This window comes from Falco biarmicus, chromosome 8 (genome assembly GCF_023638135.1).
Source record: "Falco biarmicus isolate bFalBia1 chromosome 8, bFalBia1.pri, whole genome shotgun sequence".
In the NCBI taxonomy this organism is placed as follows: Eukaryota; Metazoa; Chordata; class Aves; order Falconiformes; family Falconidae; genus Falco; species Falco biarmicus.
In genome coordinates this window covers 45,128,639-45,147,166 of record NC_079295.1, presented here as the reverse complement: position 1 = coordinate 45,147,166, position 18,528 = coordinate 45,128,639, and the positions used below count along the sequence as shown (strand labels likewise).

Sequence of the window (18,528 nt, the reverse complement as noted above, 5' to 3'; positions counted from 1 at the left end):
GAATGCAAGCAAAATAAAATGTAAACTCCTTATAAGCAGATAGGAACCAACCACCGAGATACTTGCTTGAATTCTGCTGTTGCAAATTCCCACCAAAAGCAAATGCTATATACAACTCCTAGCGAGCTCCTCTGTACAATCTGTTAGAAAATAGCAACAGTGTGAGCATAACAGAAAAAAAAACCCTCAAGCTTTAACATTTCCTCTTCATTTTCAAGCAGCAAGGGTATAGACCTAAAATGTCTGGAAGTAGTCCCTTGATTATATGGTTGTAACAGCAACACAGAGAGACATCACATGCAAGAAAACCTTTCTAAATAAATCTAATTTGCATCTTCATAAATGCAGTGGTCTAGCAGGTATTTTAGACAATCAAAGAAAAACAAACCTCCAGAGCTACCTGTCAAACAGACAAAGACAGTTCGGACTCCTAGAGAATGTGGCGAGTTTTACCTGAGCAAAACCTGAATGAGCATTTAAACTGGTGAGATAGGAAGCTGCTAGCAGAAGAAAGATACACAACATCTGGCATGATGCTGGGATGCTGCACCATCTCCATCTGTGCCCCAAATTTGGCAAATTATCTGCTATATCTTTTCAGAACAGCATCTTAAATTTAGTCCCCTCTGCAGGGACTCTCACTCAGCCACGGGATATACGTACTAAAAGTCATATTGCAATATTTAGTATTTATGTTAAAGTATCAGAAGGTTCTGATCTAGGCCTGAAAACCTAAAATACCCCAAATGCATTTAAAACAACACCAGTGTAGGCATCCTTATTTACTGTTTAAGTATATGTCAAGTTCTGGCAGTGTTCTCAAAACATGAATCAGGACAGAGTTATTTTATTTCCAGTGGAAATTCCTGAACCTCATTTAATCTGTTTCAGCTTTTGACCTGTCAGAACCCATATGGGATGAAGTACTGAGTGAATTACAGAGCAGCAGTAACTTCTACTGTGCCCTAATTATTGATTAAACTAGAAAGTAAGCATTTGCAGAGTCCAGATTCAAGTAAAATGCCTTTCCTATTCAGAAGAACACCAAGTTCAGTGCATGCTTTTCTGCAGTGTTGCTGTTACATGTATTACCCAACTATGACCTGAAAGTGAAAACAGCTATAAACATACATGAATCATCATCTTAGATGATTTTTATCCAAGTTCAGACAGGTAACCTGGATTGTTAAGCTGTTTTTACCTTACTATACTGCGGTTAAAGCAGAATTGAGTTAAGGAAATGTACATGTGTCAGCTTTAAAGTTGGCATTGTTCCTCTAACACATGAATAAAATTTAAACAAATCTCATTCCCATAAAAAGCAGCACTCTGCAGGCCGGGGAAAAAACACATGCCATTTACTCTTGCCATTAATGTTCTGAAAAGGCATTTTCCTGACATAAAACTCATTTTCACCCGTGTCGGTTTTGCAGCATGGCAACAATAACGTTTAAGCCAGTTGGACACCACACCATGAAGCATGCTACAAATCAGCTGCGTCAGGTGAGCATCCCACTGCTGTCTGCAGCAGGGATCCCTGATACCACAGGCTTAAAAGTGGAAAGGGAACACTTTTGCATCAGGTTAAAGATCAAAACAGAATGCTTTGTTTTGTCATTTTAAAAAGAGCTTACTTGGATGTTTTAGTCTGAAAATAAATCAATGGAGGTTTCAACTTTGGAAGGCAATTTGGAACAAAAGGCAATGTAAAAACATCAAGTTGTCCCAGGGGCCTCACAAAGCCCATTTGCTTCTTGTCTGTATACTCTGCAGAAGGGAGACTAATGGGAGGCTTGCCGGCTATTAGCACGTGCTAATGAGGCTCCTGCTACTGCCAGTTCAGGAGGAGGGCTGCTGGATTTCTTACAGAGCATGGGAGAAGGGGTACTGGCAATCAAAGAGTCATCATGGAGAGGCATTTCTCCTCTGGTTCCCTCTAATTAAAGCCTCTTTTGTGGCTCTTTTTAAAAAGCCTCTGTAAAATCACCATTTGTGGTGGTCCGCACAGCCAGCATGGAGGCAGGATGGGTCACACAGAGGGTCACCATGGGTGATGCCCTGCGCTGTAATTGCACCTCCTTTCAGGTCAGTCCTTGCCCAGACCAGGATCCCACCGATGCTGGGACACTGAATATGGACCCAGAGAAGTTACCTGCCTTGAACAAAATGAACTGGTGATATCTATAAGCGAGGCATCACTGGAGACCTAGAGACTGTAGGAACTGGAAACTAGACACTGGGAAGCATTAAGCGCAAAGGCTCTTCAGACTGTGTCCCAGCATCAGTGGGATATTTACACCTACTGAATATGAGGTTAAAGGATCAGTCACTGTTGTTAGACACAACCCCATATGCAAGGTTGTCCAGCCCCTTAGGAGAGACACGAACATCTCTGTATCGAGGAGGGATATGGTCTGAGATGCCCAGTCAGCAGATTTAGCCCATATCTGGCATGGCACTGAGGCATGGGAAGCCCTGGGACAGTGGCAGCCACCAGTGTGACCAATCTCTGGGGCTCCAGGCATGCATGTGTGCCCTGTCCAGCCTTCCTGCCAAGCTCCAGGACCTGCCTATGAACCAGCCTCCAACCATCTCACCTGAACAGCACGGATGCTTGGTTTAGCATCCTCACCTCAGGGCAAGTTTCACTACAGCCCTCCCCCATGGTTTTCTCAGTTCATACAAAGAGACTCACACACCCCCTCACAAGAGCCATGGGAAAAGGTACATCTCTTGCACTGCACGTCATAGCCCATCTTGAGACAGTAATGCTAGCAGGTAGAGCTTACCACACAGACTGTTCTCACACAGCACACCACATAACCTTGTGCCTTATTTGCATTTTGCATGAAAAGAGCAAGCAACATTACATTCAATCAGAAATGAAAGCAGAACCCATTCTAACAAATGGGGAGATGACAGGAGCCCCGATTCTCCTCTTGAACACGATCACAGCTCCTCTTAGGGCCAAGCAGAGCTGGGAGTGCACAAGACAGGAAGAGGGCTCTTGGAGAACAGAAGAACCTGCTTTAAGGACACAACACAGAGCTACAATAACCAGGGAGAGAAAGAAGTAGAAAGAGACATACTGGAGAAGCTGACCATTGCGAAATGCTGACACCGGTCTCCTGTGAATTCGATCGGACACCTACCGAAAGAAAGAAAACCAGAGAGAGAGAAACAAGATAGCAAAATGACACCCAAACAGACTGAACTGAGGCCCCTTCTGATCCCTTCCATGAGTCCTATCCATCAGCTTTCAGCCTTCACCCTTACCTGCATCCCTAAGCCCTAGCCCAAAGCTGACACCAAGAGCCATCCCTGACTAGACCACTCTACATCCACCGCTGTGCCCGGGAGGTTTTAAGTAGCGTGGTGCATTGTTTGTCTTCAAACATACTTTGCTTAGGATCTGGCATGTACAATCGCAAAGGCAGTTTCTCCAAACATCTCTGTCCGAAGAATCCGTTTGGACATCTGGAGGGGAAAAGGGGAGAAATCACAGAACATGTCTGGCACCATTCTTGAGGCTAAGGTCAGAAATAAAAAGTGCATTGTGATGAATGGAAAAATAAAGGCTTTACGCGCATATTTACTCTTTGCTTTGCTTTAACCAGGCACCTGCAACATCAGCATTCCAGCTCTGTTTTTGGCCTGGGTCTTCAAGCCATCAGCCAAACCCCTCCTTCCTTCCTCTGCCTGCCTACTTCCTTCTCACCTGCTAGAAGCACCAGCTGGCAGGAAGACTGAGATGGGCTGGATGCTACTTTCAGAGACTCTCCTTGGAGATGCTATCTAGACAAGACTGGCAAGAGGCACCACAGAGCGGCGAGCAGCTACTCAGATGACAGAGAGCATTGCGTATGGCAAGCGCCTTCCTGTTACTGCCCCAGAGGTACCTGCGGGATGTTCCAGGGAAAGGGGTTATGTTGCGGTTAGGCAGAAAGCGTGTACAGAGTCTCTGTATTAACAGAGAGACAGGGACAGAGAAGAAAGCCAAACTGAACAGGTCTCACATGCTGCCCAACTGCGAGACTCTCAGGCTATCGCCACCAACGTTACCTGATGGGCTGAGATGTGCCAGCTCACGGGGCGCTGCTTATACATTATCACAGTGCTGCAGTGGCAGGGACAGTGCCCTGCAGACAAGGGCCACCAGGCACTTACATGCTCTTGAGTAAGCTCCCCGGAACAGCTCCCATGCTGAGCCAGGTTTGGGGAGCATGGAGACATGGCTGGGGGTGCAGCAGGAGCTGTGGAACCACACACTGTGTAGCAGCAGCACTGGCATCCTCTGCACTGTGACCCACCGCGGCTGTGGGTGAACCTGGGAAACGGTGGGAGCTTGGCTGTGGGTGGTCAGATGCCTCTCTCCCAGGCACTTATCTCTCTCCCTCACTTCACATCTTTTCTTCTGGCCTCCTTGGACAGTCCCTCAAAGTTATCCCTAGCTTTCTTCGAGCTATTACCTACCTGTCCCACAACCCCCTCCCTCCTTCCTCAACTGACCTCTCTTTCCTCTGAGCTTAAGAGGGTTTTTTATCATTATAGCTAGAATCTTAACATCTCTTTTCCAACTTCCCAGGGTAAGTGGGACATATCAGATCTCCCTTGCTCTCAGATGCCACCCACAAGATCACACTGTCCCTCAGTGTTTGGCTGGCCCCAGCTGGTCAGCAAAGAAGGGACTGAAAGGCACCTCAGCAAAATGGTTGTGAACCAGAGGCCCGAGCCCGAGGTCAATGGCTTAGCTCCCTGCCAGTCCACTGTGAAGGACAGCAAGCAACTAGAAGGGCCTTGGCAGAGCATCAGATGACTGGTCCCCACCAACATGTGGTGGGGTGAAGCAGGGCAGGTCTGGGTCCCACAAGCTTGCTGCCAGCCCCGCGTGGGCAGTGCAGATCTGACCCTTTCATGCCTCCCAAAGGTACACTAATGCCTGCTCCCAGGCTATGGACACAGCAAAGGGGATGAGAAATGGATGGGTTTGATGTTCAATATGACCAAAGCTTTGCAGTTCTAAAGCTTGTTGGCAGATTAATTCTGTGCTGTTGCTCAAGGGCTGTGGCAGCATTTGTCGTTCTTGACAGATTTATATTTAGATGGCACGTTACAGATTTGCAACTCCAGTGGCAATAAAAAAAAGTCAGGAAGAGAGATGAATTCTTGTTTTTTTCTCCTTGCTTAAGGGAATACAGACAGGTTTTTCAGCAACTATCTAGTTCCCTTCAGAGGAAGAGGTAGAAATTAGAAAGTCTTCCCCATTCATTATGACCAGAAAACCTTGATTTTTAATAGTTGTCCCTCATCACAGACACACACTGATTTGGGCCAGCAGTTCAGAATCATGACATGTGAGGGAATGCTAGGGGCTCTCATCAGCTGCACCAGCTGTACAGACCAAGGGTACACCAGCCCACCTGTCAGGCCTGCAAGGATACCAGCTTCTCCAAGCTGGAGGGCTCCTCTCCAGACGGGAAAGGTGAGATTCTGCTGAGATCTGGGGAAGGGACGATGTGGCTGGGCACAAGGCAGGCCAGGGTGCAAAGATCTGTGGCAATGGACGTTGCTGGCACCATTCCCTCAGTGCACTGATATCTAATCCCCACCTGGAGACTTGCATGAGCACTCACTGGGGGGAAGACCGAGGCATTTGCTGACACACTAATACACAACTGGCACAGGCTCCTAAAGGAAGCCATCCACCTGTGGGACAGCCTGCTGGCACTCCAGAGGCAGCCTGAGCCTCAGTGCTGAATGCCTGCAGGGGACCTGCAGATACACCTCTGAATCCAGCATGATCCAAGAAGATACAGCCAATAAAAGGCTGGATAATCTCTCCATCCCATCTACTGTCCTTGTCCACCTCAACACCCCCACAGCTCCAAACTTGTCCCATAAAGAATGCATTTCCCAGTTCTCCGAGGCAGGGTGCCCCATGTCCAGGGGACATTTCACCCGCTGTCCCCCTCACAGAAGAAAACTTTGGAAGGCCCTGCATGACTGGTGTGGCTTTGGCACTTGACTTCTTGCTGGTTTTCACTGCAGTTTTGGTAGGTCTGCACTGAGCAAAAAAAGCCGGTGCACCTTCACTGCCCATGACCAAACCTGTTTTCTGTGCCATACAGCATCTGGGTTTTGGGACCTATGCTAACACCTCCATGTGCACCCCAAACTGTTTGGGGAGAATTTCAGGGCATGGCTCTGCATAAGGCTTCACTGAACTCCCTAGTTATACACTTACATTTCTCAGTATCCAAGTCACTTTTGAAACTGGAAATTTGACTCTCTGGTCAGGCAAATATCTTTGAAAAATTCACCCTCTTCTCTCATTCTTGGATGTTGATGTCTTGGAGCACAGGAAAGGGAGACATGCCCATAATGTTGTTTCAATACTAGGGAGCTCAGCCAGCTCCCAAGCAAAGCCCAGCCCAAGAGGTTATCATCAGACATGAGGCTTGTTGACTGTCCCCATGATGAAGCAGAGGGAGCTGGTTCTGGGAAGCGGACTGAAGAAGATGCCCTGTTGGCAATCGAAGAGCACAAACCTGAGGCAGCTGGGTGATGCAGACTCACAAGGACAGCCCTAGGGAAGCATGATTTTGGAGAAACCTTTAAGAGATTGCACTGTGGCTTGAACAAGGCATCCAAAATAGGTGTCTTCACAATCCTTTTTGAAGTTTACTCATCACCACTGATAGTATTGAACTTCAAGGGTATCCAATTTAGCTTGCAACGTGCTGCCCGTCTGTTTGGGTTCTGAGATTCCATGTATGTTGTGAGGACGCCAAAGGGCGTCAAGGGTGCTGCTGAATGAAGCCAATGTCCTACCCACCTCCAAAAGAGGTTCTTTGCCTGAATGGAGCTAAAACTGTGTCAGGCACACACCTGCAAGAGGTCAGCCAAGGCTGGAATTTCAGTGTGGGACTGAAGCTGTACGCCATTAAGGAAAGACCAAAAATTACATGAAAATTTGTGGAAGGAAATAAAAACCCAGAGAAAGAATTGGTGAGAAGTGAAAAAGTAAAACAGAAAAGTGTCAAAGAAGCTTTGATGCCACGACAGCTACCATATAGCCCATCTTCAGATCTCTGCAGTCAGCCTAGCGTGGGTGGGGAGAAGAGCCTTCTAGGCAGAAGGCAGTAGATAACTGTCTTCTCTGTGTCTAGGACAACTCAAGCTTTTCATCTGTATTTACTAGTGAATCAGCACTTGGAAAAGTGACAGAAAAGAAGCCCTCATGAACATGAGCACTCTCTGGCACCTCCCAAACTAGCATACAAGCTGTCAAGACACATGCTCCGCTCTGGCATCCCCGAGTCCTGATTCCTCATAAATAAGGCTGCTGGCAGCAACAGTGACCAGGAGAACTCTGAAAGCATGCAGTGTTCATGGTTCTTTTTTTTTTTTTTTTCAGCTGTCTCATACTTCTAGGCTGGTGAAGGTGATTTGTTATTTATTACTACAGCTCCAGATACAATGTCTAGGAAGACATTTCCAGCATGCATAGCACACAAGTCTCCCAATCTGGACAGCAATAGAAAGCACCCCTTCTGCATGCAGAATCTGCTTCCTGTGGTAAGGGCTTCTGGGCAGCTCTTCTCCAGTGGCCAAGTGTATGGCCTGAGGGATACACCTGAACATTAAAGCTCACTAAGGTTGAGAGCCATGAGACAGTCTTCAATCATGGCATCCTTCTCCTGCACATTTGACCCTAGCCAAGAGGCTTTGACTGGCTATCCCAGCAAAACAGAGTCCCTCCTCCTTTTAAAAGCTCTTGCAGGGACCACATAGATGGTGAACTGTTTCTGCAAATATTACCTTTGGACTTCCCGGTCCACTCCCTGGTGTCATGGAGGCCCAACATGTCTCTCCTCAATAGCCAACAGAAGTGGACACAGCTGTGCCTGTATGAACAGTCTTGGGAAAGTACAAGACTGCACCAACCTCCTGCAGGCAGCACCTTGTCCCCTCTCTAGCCTGTGAGGAGGACCCCCTGATAGTGCCCTTGCTTAACTCCATCCCTTTCTGCCTAGCCAGGTGCATGAAAATGTTAAAATATTGGCACATCTGAAAATTTGCTGCTTGCAAATGCCATCAGTAAAACTGATCTGGAGGTTGTTTATTTTTTGTTCAGATTCTGTTGTTGCTAGAAAATGTCCAATTCTTTCAGTTTTGACCAATTCCTTAAGACTTTGTTTTTTACCCCATTTTGAAAACATCCACAAAGTTCTGCTCTTGGCTTCAGGATGAATTGCAGTTAAATATTTACATGGTAAAAAAAATGCAGTGAGATGATCAGCCAAATAAAGCATCTCAAAAAGTACAAACCAAAATGGTTTGGATGACCCATTTCTATGTTGTTTGCAGAGCACTTATTTACGAAAACTGAGAAACTTTGACCTTTTGCCCTGTATCAGGGCAGAGCAATAATCATTGTTTATTATTATTTGGTACTGTGAATTAATAACATAATTATCACAATGTTCCTGCTGGAAACAAAACTTTTTTTCCCCAGCTGTTGATCTAAATCTTGCAAGGGCTGGCACATTTCCTTTACTCCCCCAGATCTTAATTAAAGTATGCCAAATTTAGTAGCTCTCATAATGCAATCCATGTTACAGAAGAATGTGAACGAGCAGGTGCTTCAAAATAAGGAGAAGCTGTAGCAGAAGGACACAATGCACTGATATAAGCAAATGGAGAAATGTTTCAAGCATGTTGCTTATTTGTGAAAAGGGCTGAAAAAGAAGACAGTTCTGTCATTGTCCCCTGACCAGTCCCAGATGATCAGGCTCTGGAGAGCCACAAAATGCTGGACTCCACAAAATCACTGATGGGAAGAGAAGAAAGCAACCAGAATAAATGCAGAGGCTTTATCCAGAACAGCTAATCAAGGCATGTTTGCTGTATAGCAGAGCAGGGACACCCACTGTTAGGCTCAGTGAAGACAACAGTGCAGCTCCAACTGAGCTGTGGGAGCTTGGCAGAATCTGCAGTGTTGTCCTCACTGAGCCCCCCTATTGCAGGATCAGCTTCCACACTCTGATGGTGCTCAAGGGTCTGCTACAGTTACATGTGCATTAAAAAGGGCACATTGAATGGGATGCATAGAGGGCCACTTGAACCTGGAAAGGTACCTGATGCCATCACCCGAGATACAGTGTGCAAACCCCAATGAATGAGCCCTGGCTGCTTCAGGAGATTTGGAACAGGATGTGGAGATTTTCACCCCTAGTTCAAACTGTGGGCTCTTCATTTCCAAGGACGTTGCAACACCTTCCCGCAGAACTGCTCATATATTCATGGCAAAGTGACATCCCTGTGGCTGCGCAATGGGCAGCTTGTGCTGACCAGACCAGTGGAGTCACCAAGAAGGATGGCATAGCTCCTGACACCACAGGGGAGATAAGCAAGCTGTGGTCCAGGGAGGACCACAGCCGTACAAGATCACCTGATATTCATCCCTTTGAAAGGTACTCTGGAAAAGCACAGGAGAGCTGGCAACGTGGCTGACCCTCCAAAGTTATCTTTCCCCTTTCCTGGGAAAATCTGCAGGAAGCAAGACGCATGGAGGGGGTAAGCAAACAGGCTTATAGGAAGTGAACATGTCATCTTGTGAAAAGGTGACCTGCATACATCAACTAGTTCAAAAATTAACTGATTTTTTTTTGCTTTCTTTTGTTTTTTATTCTCTCCTTGACTTGCACTTTTTGTCTGAGGTCTTCCAGGCCTCTGACCTCACTTTCTCAACGCAATGCTGTCAGCCCAAACCCAGAGAGTCTGTTTATCTGTCAGCATTCGTAAATCCTTCAGCCCGACTCTTGCAAGCACAACTGGTCCAACATGACATGGGGGTGTTGCTCTACAAAGCTCTTTAAGTCTTCTGATACCACACAATTTAGGAAGATCCTAGGGTACCAGCCACTTCAATTGCATCAGCCACACAGAAGAGTCACAAAGCACATTTAAATGGGCAGAGAAGGACCATGCAGTGATGAGATTTTGCTTTGTTTCTTTGTTTGGCTGGGAAGACCCCAACTGTAGATAACATGTGCCAAGACCTAAGTGGGAAAAAGTGTATTTCTGCTGTGATACACACACTATCACAGCCCCGTGGGGCATGGCAACCAGCAATAAAAGATTAAAGCAGCCTCAAACTACTCTAAGTTGTTCTAAGAACCCAGTGGGCTCCAGGACTGAGGCAGACACAAGATCAGAGTCTGCTAGCCACCCCAAGCGATACAGTCAGCTGGATGCAACAAACCAGTCACCTCTCTTCCGTGTCTCAGGCCTTGAGCCTTGCTTGTGTGCATCCCTTCTGCAGGCACAGGAGTCTGCTCTACTCACACTCACCACTTCCCTACAGTTGTAGTGAGAAACCAGTCCAACTTGTAAGGCTTCTCTGAGCAAGGTGGTCTGGAGAAGGGTCAAGAAATTCTTCCTGTCAAAAGAGCATGGGGCTCTTTAATTTACTAGGGCTGTTGAGTCAATTCTGTATGTGTGTGGCTCATTCATTTCCTGGGTTTACACTGAAAATTTGCAGAATATCTGAGACAGATCACGCTTCTCCCATGTAATTTCCAGGTGGTCTGTTTGCAGAGTCAAAGTAACAGCACAGATTGTATCATGTTCAGGTTTCCTTTGGCACTAGCATGTGTAGAATTTACTTCAGATTAAGGACAAAATTATGCAAGCACACAATCCAAAAAGACACAAATTCTGACAGCTCCAAGTCCATTCTGGGCTCTTCCCTGGTGAAGAAAATGCATTGTCCAAGGTCTAGCTGAAGCACACTGAAAAGGGATGGAGGAGGTGGGTTTACAGGCAAACAGTCTGTTCCCCAGAATTTAAAAGACCAAGAGGAACACGTTTCCAGGAAGCCTGTTAAAAAATAATAAGAAAAAGCCAGCTGCCAATTCAGGCGATATAACAAATCATCTGTAACAAATGAGCCACTTCAGGAGAAGAAATAGTTTGAGAACCCAGCTGCTATTTTCACTCCAGAATGCCAGGGGTAACATCTACAGGAAGGATCTCCAGTGCTTGTGGACAGCTGCAAACAATGAAATCCACCCCAGAAAGCTGATTACAGGAGGGTGGCAGGTAGTGAACAAGAATATTCTAAAATTCTGTTTTCTGATAGCTTTCCAGTACAGAAAGGCTGGTAACATCATATGAGTGCTGGGGTTCTAGAAACTACTTAGCCTTCTGTGAAAGAGGACTGCAAGCTGGTACGTGGTGCCAGAAGACCCCCCAAGGCCCTGCTGACTCTAGTCAGAACAGCAAAATGGGAACAGCACATGGACACATATGTTGTTCCTGGCTCAAGATGCTCCAATGGCTCTTGTTTGATCTTCAAGGCATTTGAAGAGGTTGTGTGCAGAAGGACCTATCAACCTCCTCCATGCTCATGTCTCAGAGGCATGGTGTGGCTGGAGGACCACGACTGGCTCCCATGTTACAGAGTTGAGAAATGCAGGTCAAAGCCTTCATCTTTGCCTCCTCTAGTTTCTCCTCCAAATCTGTATTGTTGTATCTTTCACAAACCACAGCAGCAGATCTCCTTCTTGGTGCAACTAGGAACCTGTGAACCATTTCAGCATTTTGCTAGTTCGCAGGCAGACAAATGTGAAGTCCATTCATCCATCATTATCCTTCCTCAAGAATCATCCATGTTACTGGGAAAGCCATTTTATGGGAAATATTATGTTGAGTTCAAATGCTTCTCCGTTCCTCAATAACTATGGTCTTCTGGAGTCCAGAAACTCTAAAATTACACCACTTCAAAAGCCAGGATTTCTTATCTTCAGTCTATGATTTAATGATAAAAGCACTCAAGGAGAATGGACATCCAGATATCTCCTCAAGCAGTAAGATCAGAAATGACTGCACTGTCTGGAAGATACTTGGGTCCCCTGGGTTCCTGTTAACACAGATCTGACTTTTCTGGCAGATGAATCACGACAGTGCAGACCTTCAAAGTACCTCCTTTTAGGTCACACTTTGCTGTGCCCCGCTCCCTGCACCCCACACCCCCACACCCCTCCCCATCTTTAATTACAATCTGGTTTAGCCATTGGTATCTTGGGACTCATCAGAAAAGGAAATCAAGGCTTTCAAGTGATATGAAATAATCAGGTCTGTTCTGTACGGCACATAAAATCTTAATGGAATCCATCACTGAGCTTCACCTCCACTCATCAGCTATCATAACAGCCTGGTTTGAAGGTAGACTTTTTCTTCACTAGGCTGGAATTACTTGGGTTAAAACAATCTATCTGCTGAAGACACTTGCTAACTACGATGTGCATTGTTCATTAGGAAAAACAAGAGCCTTACCGTTACAGCTGCATGTGGCAGGAGTTCAGGTAACTCTTGTTGTAATTAGAAATTGATTCTATTTGAAAAGTCTTGATCTAGATTCGAGTTCTTTCCAAAAGAAACAGCCTTGAGATATATGCTTTTGACACCACCACAGTGCTCACAGATAGAGATACTGATTCATACACTTCTTCAGGCTTCAAGGGTTGAGCCCTCCCCAGCCTGGAAAGACTGGAAGTGCTGGAGCTTTTTGGGTCTGCAGCTGCACCAGAATAGTGTCTGTGACTTTGATTCATCATATGGGGCTTCCTCCGTGTTTCCTGTGGGGAACTTAGTGCCCCAGATGATGATGCCCCCACAAGATGAACTTCATGCCACCAAGAAGCCTACAACAGAGACAGCTACCCTAAAGCACGGACCTGTGGAGTACAAGGGCTGCTCTCACTTCATGCACATGGGAATGTAGAGGACCACAGTATTTGCTTTCTGTCCTACCCGGCTCTTTTCCTGTCTGAAGGGGCAAGCCTGGGAGAACTGGAAGATGTTGTTCATCCTATATCCTTCCCACCACAGCTGATCCTGCATTGGAAAGTAAGTGCACAGGAGCTCAGCAGAATGCATTTCCATGCGTTGTTTCCTACTGCTTCCTGACAAAACAAGGGAATACTGAGAGAAGGGAGGAGTTGTGTTAAGCGTCAGTCAGCTCACAACCCTTCCAGGAGGGGTGACGGTTCCGTTTGAAGGCGTCCTTCAAGGCCTGAGGAGCTGAGGTGTCTAGTGAGTATCACACCATGCAGTGGCAGTGGTAGTAGGTTGACATCCACAGATGTAAATACCTTGGGCTGTGCATCTCCACGGAGACGTCTCTAGGCCACACAGGGAGAAAATCAGCAGCTCTGGGCTTCTCCAAGCTGGATACAGTGATGCTTGGGTCCCCAGGTGAGCTCAGAAGCTGACCGCATCTGCTCAGCAAATGCACACCCAGGGTACCACCTCATGCTCACTCCACAGGAGCCTGGGGACTGGTACAGGTGTGCTTTAGGGAGCTATGTCTCCAGCACTGGCAACCAGACCACGCTTCCTGTTCGCAGCCCCCATTTGGCTGGAGGGTGAGCTGTGAGATGCTATTGGGCTTGCTGGCTGTGATAGGTTTGAACCAGAGGTGAAAAGGTCTCAGATCCCATTCCAGGTCCCTTGGACTACGCAGCCCCACTTTAAGCTCTCGAAGAAATTTCATTTTAAGAATAACTTAGTATGTCTCCCTGTGGAAACTTTCTGCAGGTTTTAACATTTGAAGGTGAGAAATAACTCACAGCCTGCCACAAAGTGGTGAACAGCTGTGTATTAAACCTGCTTCTGAGCCCATGAGGTGCAGGCACTGAGGTAAGAGACAGGTCTCAGCAAAGGCCCCCTCCAGTCAGAGAGGAGGAAGATGGCCTTGCACTGGGAAAAGCTCCCCCTGCTTGCAGGGGGGGACATGTCAGCAGGAGATGCAGAGCTTTGACCTAGCTCAGGGAGAGCAAAAGGGACCCGACCTTCCCTGAAGCTGCAGAAGAGAAAGGGAAGAAAGGGAAACACCAGGACAAACATATTCATAGAGGAAGAGTCAGGAGAAGTGAACAGCAATATTTGCACAAAAAGGAAAATACAAACCCTCCTCCCCCACCCCAACCCCTTCGGTCTCCCTTTCTGAAACTGCAATTTTTCTGCTCAAACTGAAATTGCCAGGAGAATTTCAGAGCTACCCCTCCTCCAGCAGTTGCGCAGAGGTCTCCTCTCCCCCAGCCAAGTAATTTCCATATTGACACAAGAACTACACTCACTTACTTGCAAGACAGCTGATTAATCCCCTCGATGTAGTAGCATACCCCTCCATTGACACAGTAGGACTTGGCTGTTTCGTTGCATTTTCTAGCATGCCCGGACCAGGAGGAGAGAGTTGTGGTTACTGCAGAGGAAAAAAAAACAACACACACACACATACAAAGGATATATTGTTATTCCCTTTGTTGGGAAATTCTGTTTTCTTAGATGATTTTCAACTAGTTCATTTGCCAAAGTAAAAACCCCAGAGCTACAAACCTCAGCCTGTGCCTTTAGACCCACCTTCACCTTTCCAGGTCCTGGGGCTGCAACTTGACCTTTACTTTCCCAGCAAAAGTAGCTAAGTGAGTGAGGAGTTGAGGACGCGCCTTCCTCTAAGCAGCCAGCATGTCAGGACAAGGTCATATCTTTGACAAGCTGTAGGGGAAAGTGCCCCTTTCCCATCTCTCCTTTCCCTCCCTTACACATGCATGCAACCCTGCACTGGCAGGCAGGCAGGAGGTTAGGAAGAACACATGCTGCTGGGTCACACAGGCACAGCGGCATGGTGCTGAGGCCTGATTTGCATCATGATACTGGACCAAGATCCAGAGATACTGCAGGGGACATTTCATTGCTCCACAGCTCTGCAAGGAAATAACTTTTCAGAGCTAGAAGCAAGTGCCCTCATTGTCCCTGCAATAGGGGGACAGTGCAAACAAGAACAGCTCCATCTGCCCTGTCTCTGAGCATCTCTCTGCCATGCCCCAGCGGGGCTGCCTCAAGAGACCAAGCAGAAGTTCAGCAGAAGTCAGTCAGCCCTGGTCTGTGCCAAGAGGGAAGCAGCCAGCATGACTCAAGTTTCCTGGGATACAGATACTTTCCCAAATACAAATTTATTTCTGGAGAAAAGCTTTCCAGCCATGTAAGGTACAAACAAACCTGATGGTACTCTGCAGAATTTCATTGTAATTCCTGTCTCTGAACGATTCGGACAAACTTACAGCCCAAAATAGAGAGTCTCCATAGGCAAGACAAAGGCTTCTAGGAGCGGAAAAACCTTTTGTTAGAGCAACTGATATAGGTTACAAAAGCAGACGAGCTTCGGGGAATGCAGACCCATCTTCACATAACTGAAATAAGAGCAGGGCACTCAAAAGCATCTGCTTTTTCCAACTGAATACTTCATCTCATTAAAGATAGTCCCCTTTCCTGGACCACCCACCTTGTTTATACCTTAATACAGTTACATCTCCAGGAATGGGGCTACTACTGACTTTCCAGCACCTTTTATGTTGTACCGGAGCTTTCTGAGGAGATACCCTCCTCCGTCCTGTTTTCCAAAGCATGAACAAACCTCATGGAAAGGTTAGTGACTTCAGACCAGTCGCTTAAGACCGAAAACCTCACTGACACAGGACTTGAGAAAGAAGGCTGGAGCCAGAGCCCCAGGCAGGAGCTAGTCAGAACCTCAGGAGAAGCAGTGAGGCATACCAGAGCCTGCCCCAGAGGGAGCCAGGGCTGCTCTCCACTCCTCGGGCAGCCCCCATCCCCATCCCGCCACCACAGCAGGCTCACAGGCTGCTGTGCATGCCTGCCCTGCTGCCCCTGGTGCCCTCTGCTCTCACGCTCCGGCTCCAGCCCATGCCTGCTGGGCACATCTGGACTCTTGCAGGTGAAGGTGGGCTCCCAGCATCCTGTGAAGCCTCTCACATCTGGGTGATGCTTGGCACATGAGCAGCCAAACCAGTTTGTTCTAGCTCTCCTGCTTTTAGGACTACCTCCGATTGCATGGGGTCTGTGCCTCTCTGTGCACAGCAGGAACAGCCCTGGCTGTTACCTGCACACAGCTCAAGGCAGAGCCAAGCTTACTGTTCATTTCGCTCCAACCAATGCACTGTCCAGTCCCATTGTCTTCTGTTCACACAGGGAAGTCAGTGCCTCCTGCTGCCCAACAGAGCCAGGGTTCTACACAAGAGGAGCTATTTCTATGCTTTGCCTTGAATAACCATTGCCTCTGGTGTCGTCTTTTCACAGCTGTCCAGGGCAGAGCAAGTTGTCCCAAAGTGCTCTGCAAACCAGACATGGCAAATACTTCAGCAAAGACTGAAAATGTGCATGGCCCTGGGACAGTAAATAGCTGCTCCCTTCCTAGGGTACCTAACGCCAGCCAGCTGGGAGCCAAATGTGCAGAGCAGTGTACACATACTAGAGTGTATGCCAGGTTATTTAGCACAGACGATGATTTGACCAAGCCACCAAAGAAGTCCTTGCAAAAAACCCCCTCAAATATGAAAATTTCCAAACTTCTTTAGTGAAATTCAGCACTCCCTTCCGGTTAAGATTAATGGGAACTAGAAGCCAAAACCATCATAATGGCTTCATAACAGCTCTGTATAATTTCTACCTTTACGAGACAGTAGGACATTTCTCCTAAGGCAAATGGACAGCAGTGGGCTCAGGACAGAGGAGCTCTAACTGTGTGTGGTAGCACTGGGAATTTCTTTGCAAGGCCTCTCCCTTAGCTACTGCTTGATCCAGCCACTTTACACCAAGTCTTAACAACAAATACCATTTTCAAAATGAGCATGAAAATAAAACCTAGCCTGGCAGCACACAGCTGTGTCCCAAAAGGCAGTGGGAGCCAGGCTGCGTGCGGGCTGCGCTGTGCATGGGCACGAGAGGCTGCAGGCTGTGCCGCTGCTGGGCCAGGAGCTGCCTGCTCTGCTGCAGCAACCCCAGCACTGGCTGGGCCACTCTTGTGGAGGCAGAAGCAGCAGCAGAGCAAGCAAGGGCCTGCCAGTGGAGTGTGAAAATTACAGGGGAGCCAGTACACCGAAGACAGCCACTGTCCCCAAGTGCTGCCTAGGCAGCACACAGCACGGGTGCTGCTGAAAGCTGCTTGCAGGGCAGCCTGTGGTTTGCAGTGCTTGCAGTCTTTGACTGAAGGACTTTAAAACTGCACAATGACCCGGTCTCTGTTGAAGCTGCAAGCATTCCTACAGATCAGGGAGCACTGAAACTTCATGAATGAAAGCACCAGTACAAATTGAAAGGCACAATGGATGAAGAACAAGCACAGCCTGCAGGAAGCCATCACCCCTTCAACCATCAAATGTACCAGCTGCTAGCAAGCAAAACAAGCCATGTATCCAAGTCTCACATCATAAATCCTACAGGAAATGATTCTGGGGGGAGCCTTCCCACAGTAAGGGAGTAGCAGAGAGGGAGAAATAAAAACAAAGCCCAGAAAGCTCCCCATAGAAAACAACTCAGACAAAGAGGTACACTTTCCACCAGAACAGGTGGACAGGAAGATGCGGTGCTGTGTGATGTTTGGATACCAGAGTGCATTACAGCATTGACCAGTTGAAGATTGCATGGGATTTTCATCCCATACAAAAAATTTTGTTTCTTTTAAACAAATAAAAAATCACTGACACAAATGAGGCTTGGGACATGTGTGTTGTGCACTTCTAGAAAGAGAACTGTTAACAGTGTTATGCCTGTCAGAAAAATACATGATCAGTTCTTCCAGAAGCACCTTGTTAATGTAATTATCTTTTAAATCCTGTTTTCTGCACGTGCCATGCCTTTTCTCCCAAAGAAGCACAAAGTATTTTAAAACTGAACCACAGAAACATATTACTATGGTTCATTTGTCAGCAGCAGAGATGTAGCAAAGGCTACAAAAAGAGGCAGTCAGCCCAGTTCCCAATTGAAAAGAGTGCCATCAAATACAGGCCATTATGAGAGTATAAACAGCTGTACTGGTCAAACCGAAGCCCTGTCTTCTCTCTGACAGTGGCCAACAGGCAATGCTGGAGGAAGATCAGCACACTCATGCATTGATAATTTTCTTCTGGCCACCTAGGATGAGCAGCTCAGAGGTTAGCCACAGTGCCTTTACATTGAATGGCCTTTGATGGATTTCTCTTCCACGGATGTGTCTAGTTGCTGCTTGAACAAATCCAATCTTGCAGCATCCAGAATATATGTGACAAGGGTTCCAGTGTTTGCACACAGTGTGCAAAGATGCATCTCCATTTACTTCTTTTAAACCTGCCCCTTCCTGGCTCTTGTATTAGAAAAAATAGTTAGCATGCCCACTGATTTCCCCTTGTGCTACCTGTGGCTTTACAGGTACAGCTAGCACCTCCTCCCCTAGCTGGAAAGCAATGATCTCTTTAGTAGCTTCTTACACAGGGACTGACCTGGCCACAATCCTTTTTTGTGCGATCTCTGGTTCTGTTTTTCCCTTTGGAGCTGGCAAGACCATTCTACACCCATGATATTTACATCACCCTGGTTTGTTCTCTGTTCCATTCATTGTAATTTGCAATGTTCATTTTGAATTTTGATATACTGAATAAAGATCTTTATCTATTATAATCCTGGACT

At 46.9% G+C, this 18,528-nt stretch overlaps 1 protein-coding gene across 4 annotated transcripts in view; it reads right to left on the bottom strand.

Moving 5' to 3' along the window:
- NRG2 (neuregulin 2) overlaps nt 1-18,528 on the bottom strand; it is a 165,844-nt gene that overhangs the window by 22,126 nt on the left and 125,190 nt on the right. For 3 of the 4 annotated variants that reach the window (XM_056349357.1, XM_056349359.1, XM_056349360.1), the window contains 2 exons: nt 14,152-14,272; nt 3,090-3,148 (listed from right to left, as the gene is read on the bottom strand). In XM_056349357.1, coding sequence (XP_056205332.1) covers nt 3,090-3,148; nt 14,152-14,272 — 180 coding nt within the window. Of the gene's footprint in view, nt 1-3,089; nt 3,149-3,400; nt 3,478-14,151; nt 14,273-18,528 lie in introns of all 4 variants that reach the window. The other variant, XM_056349358.1, reaches the window with a different exon arrangement.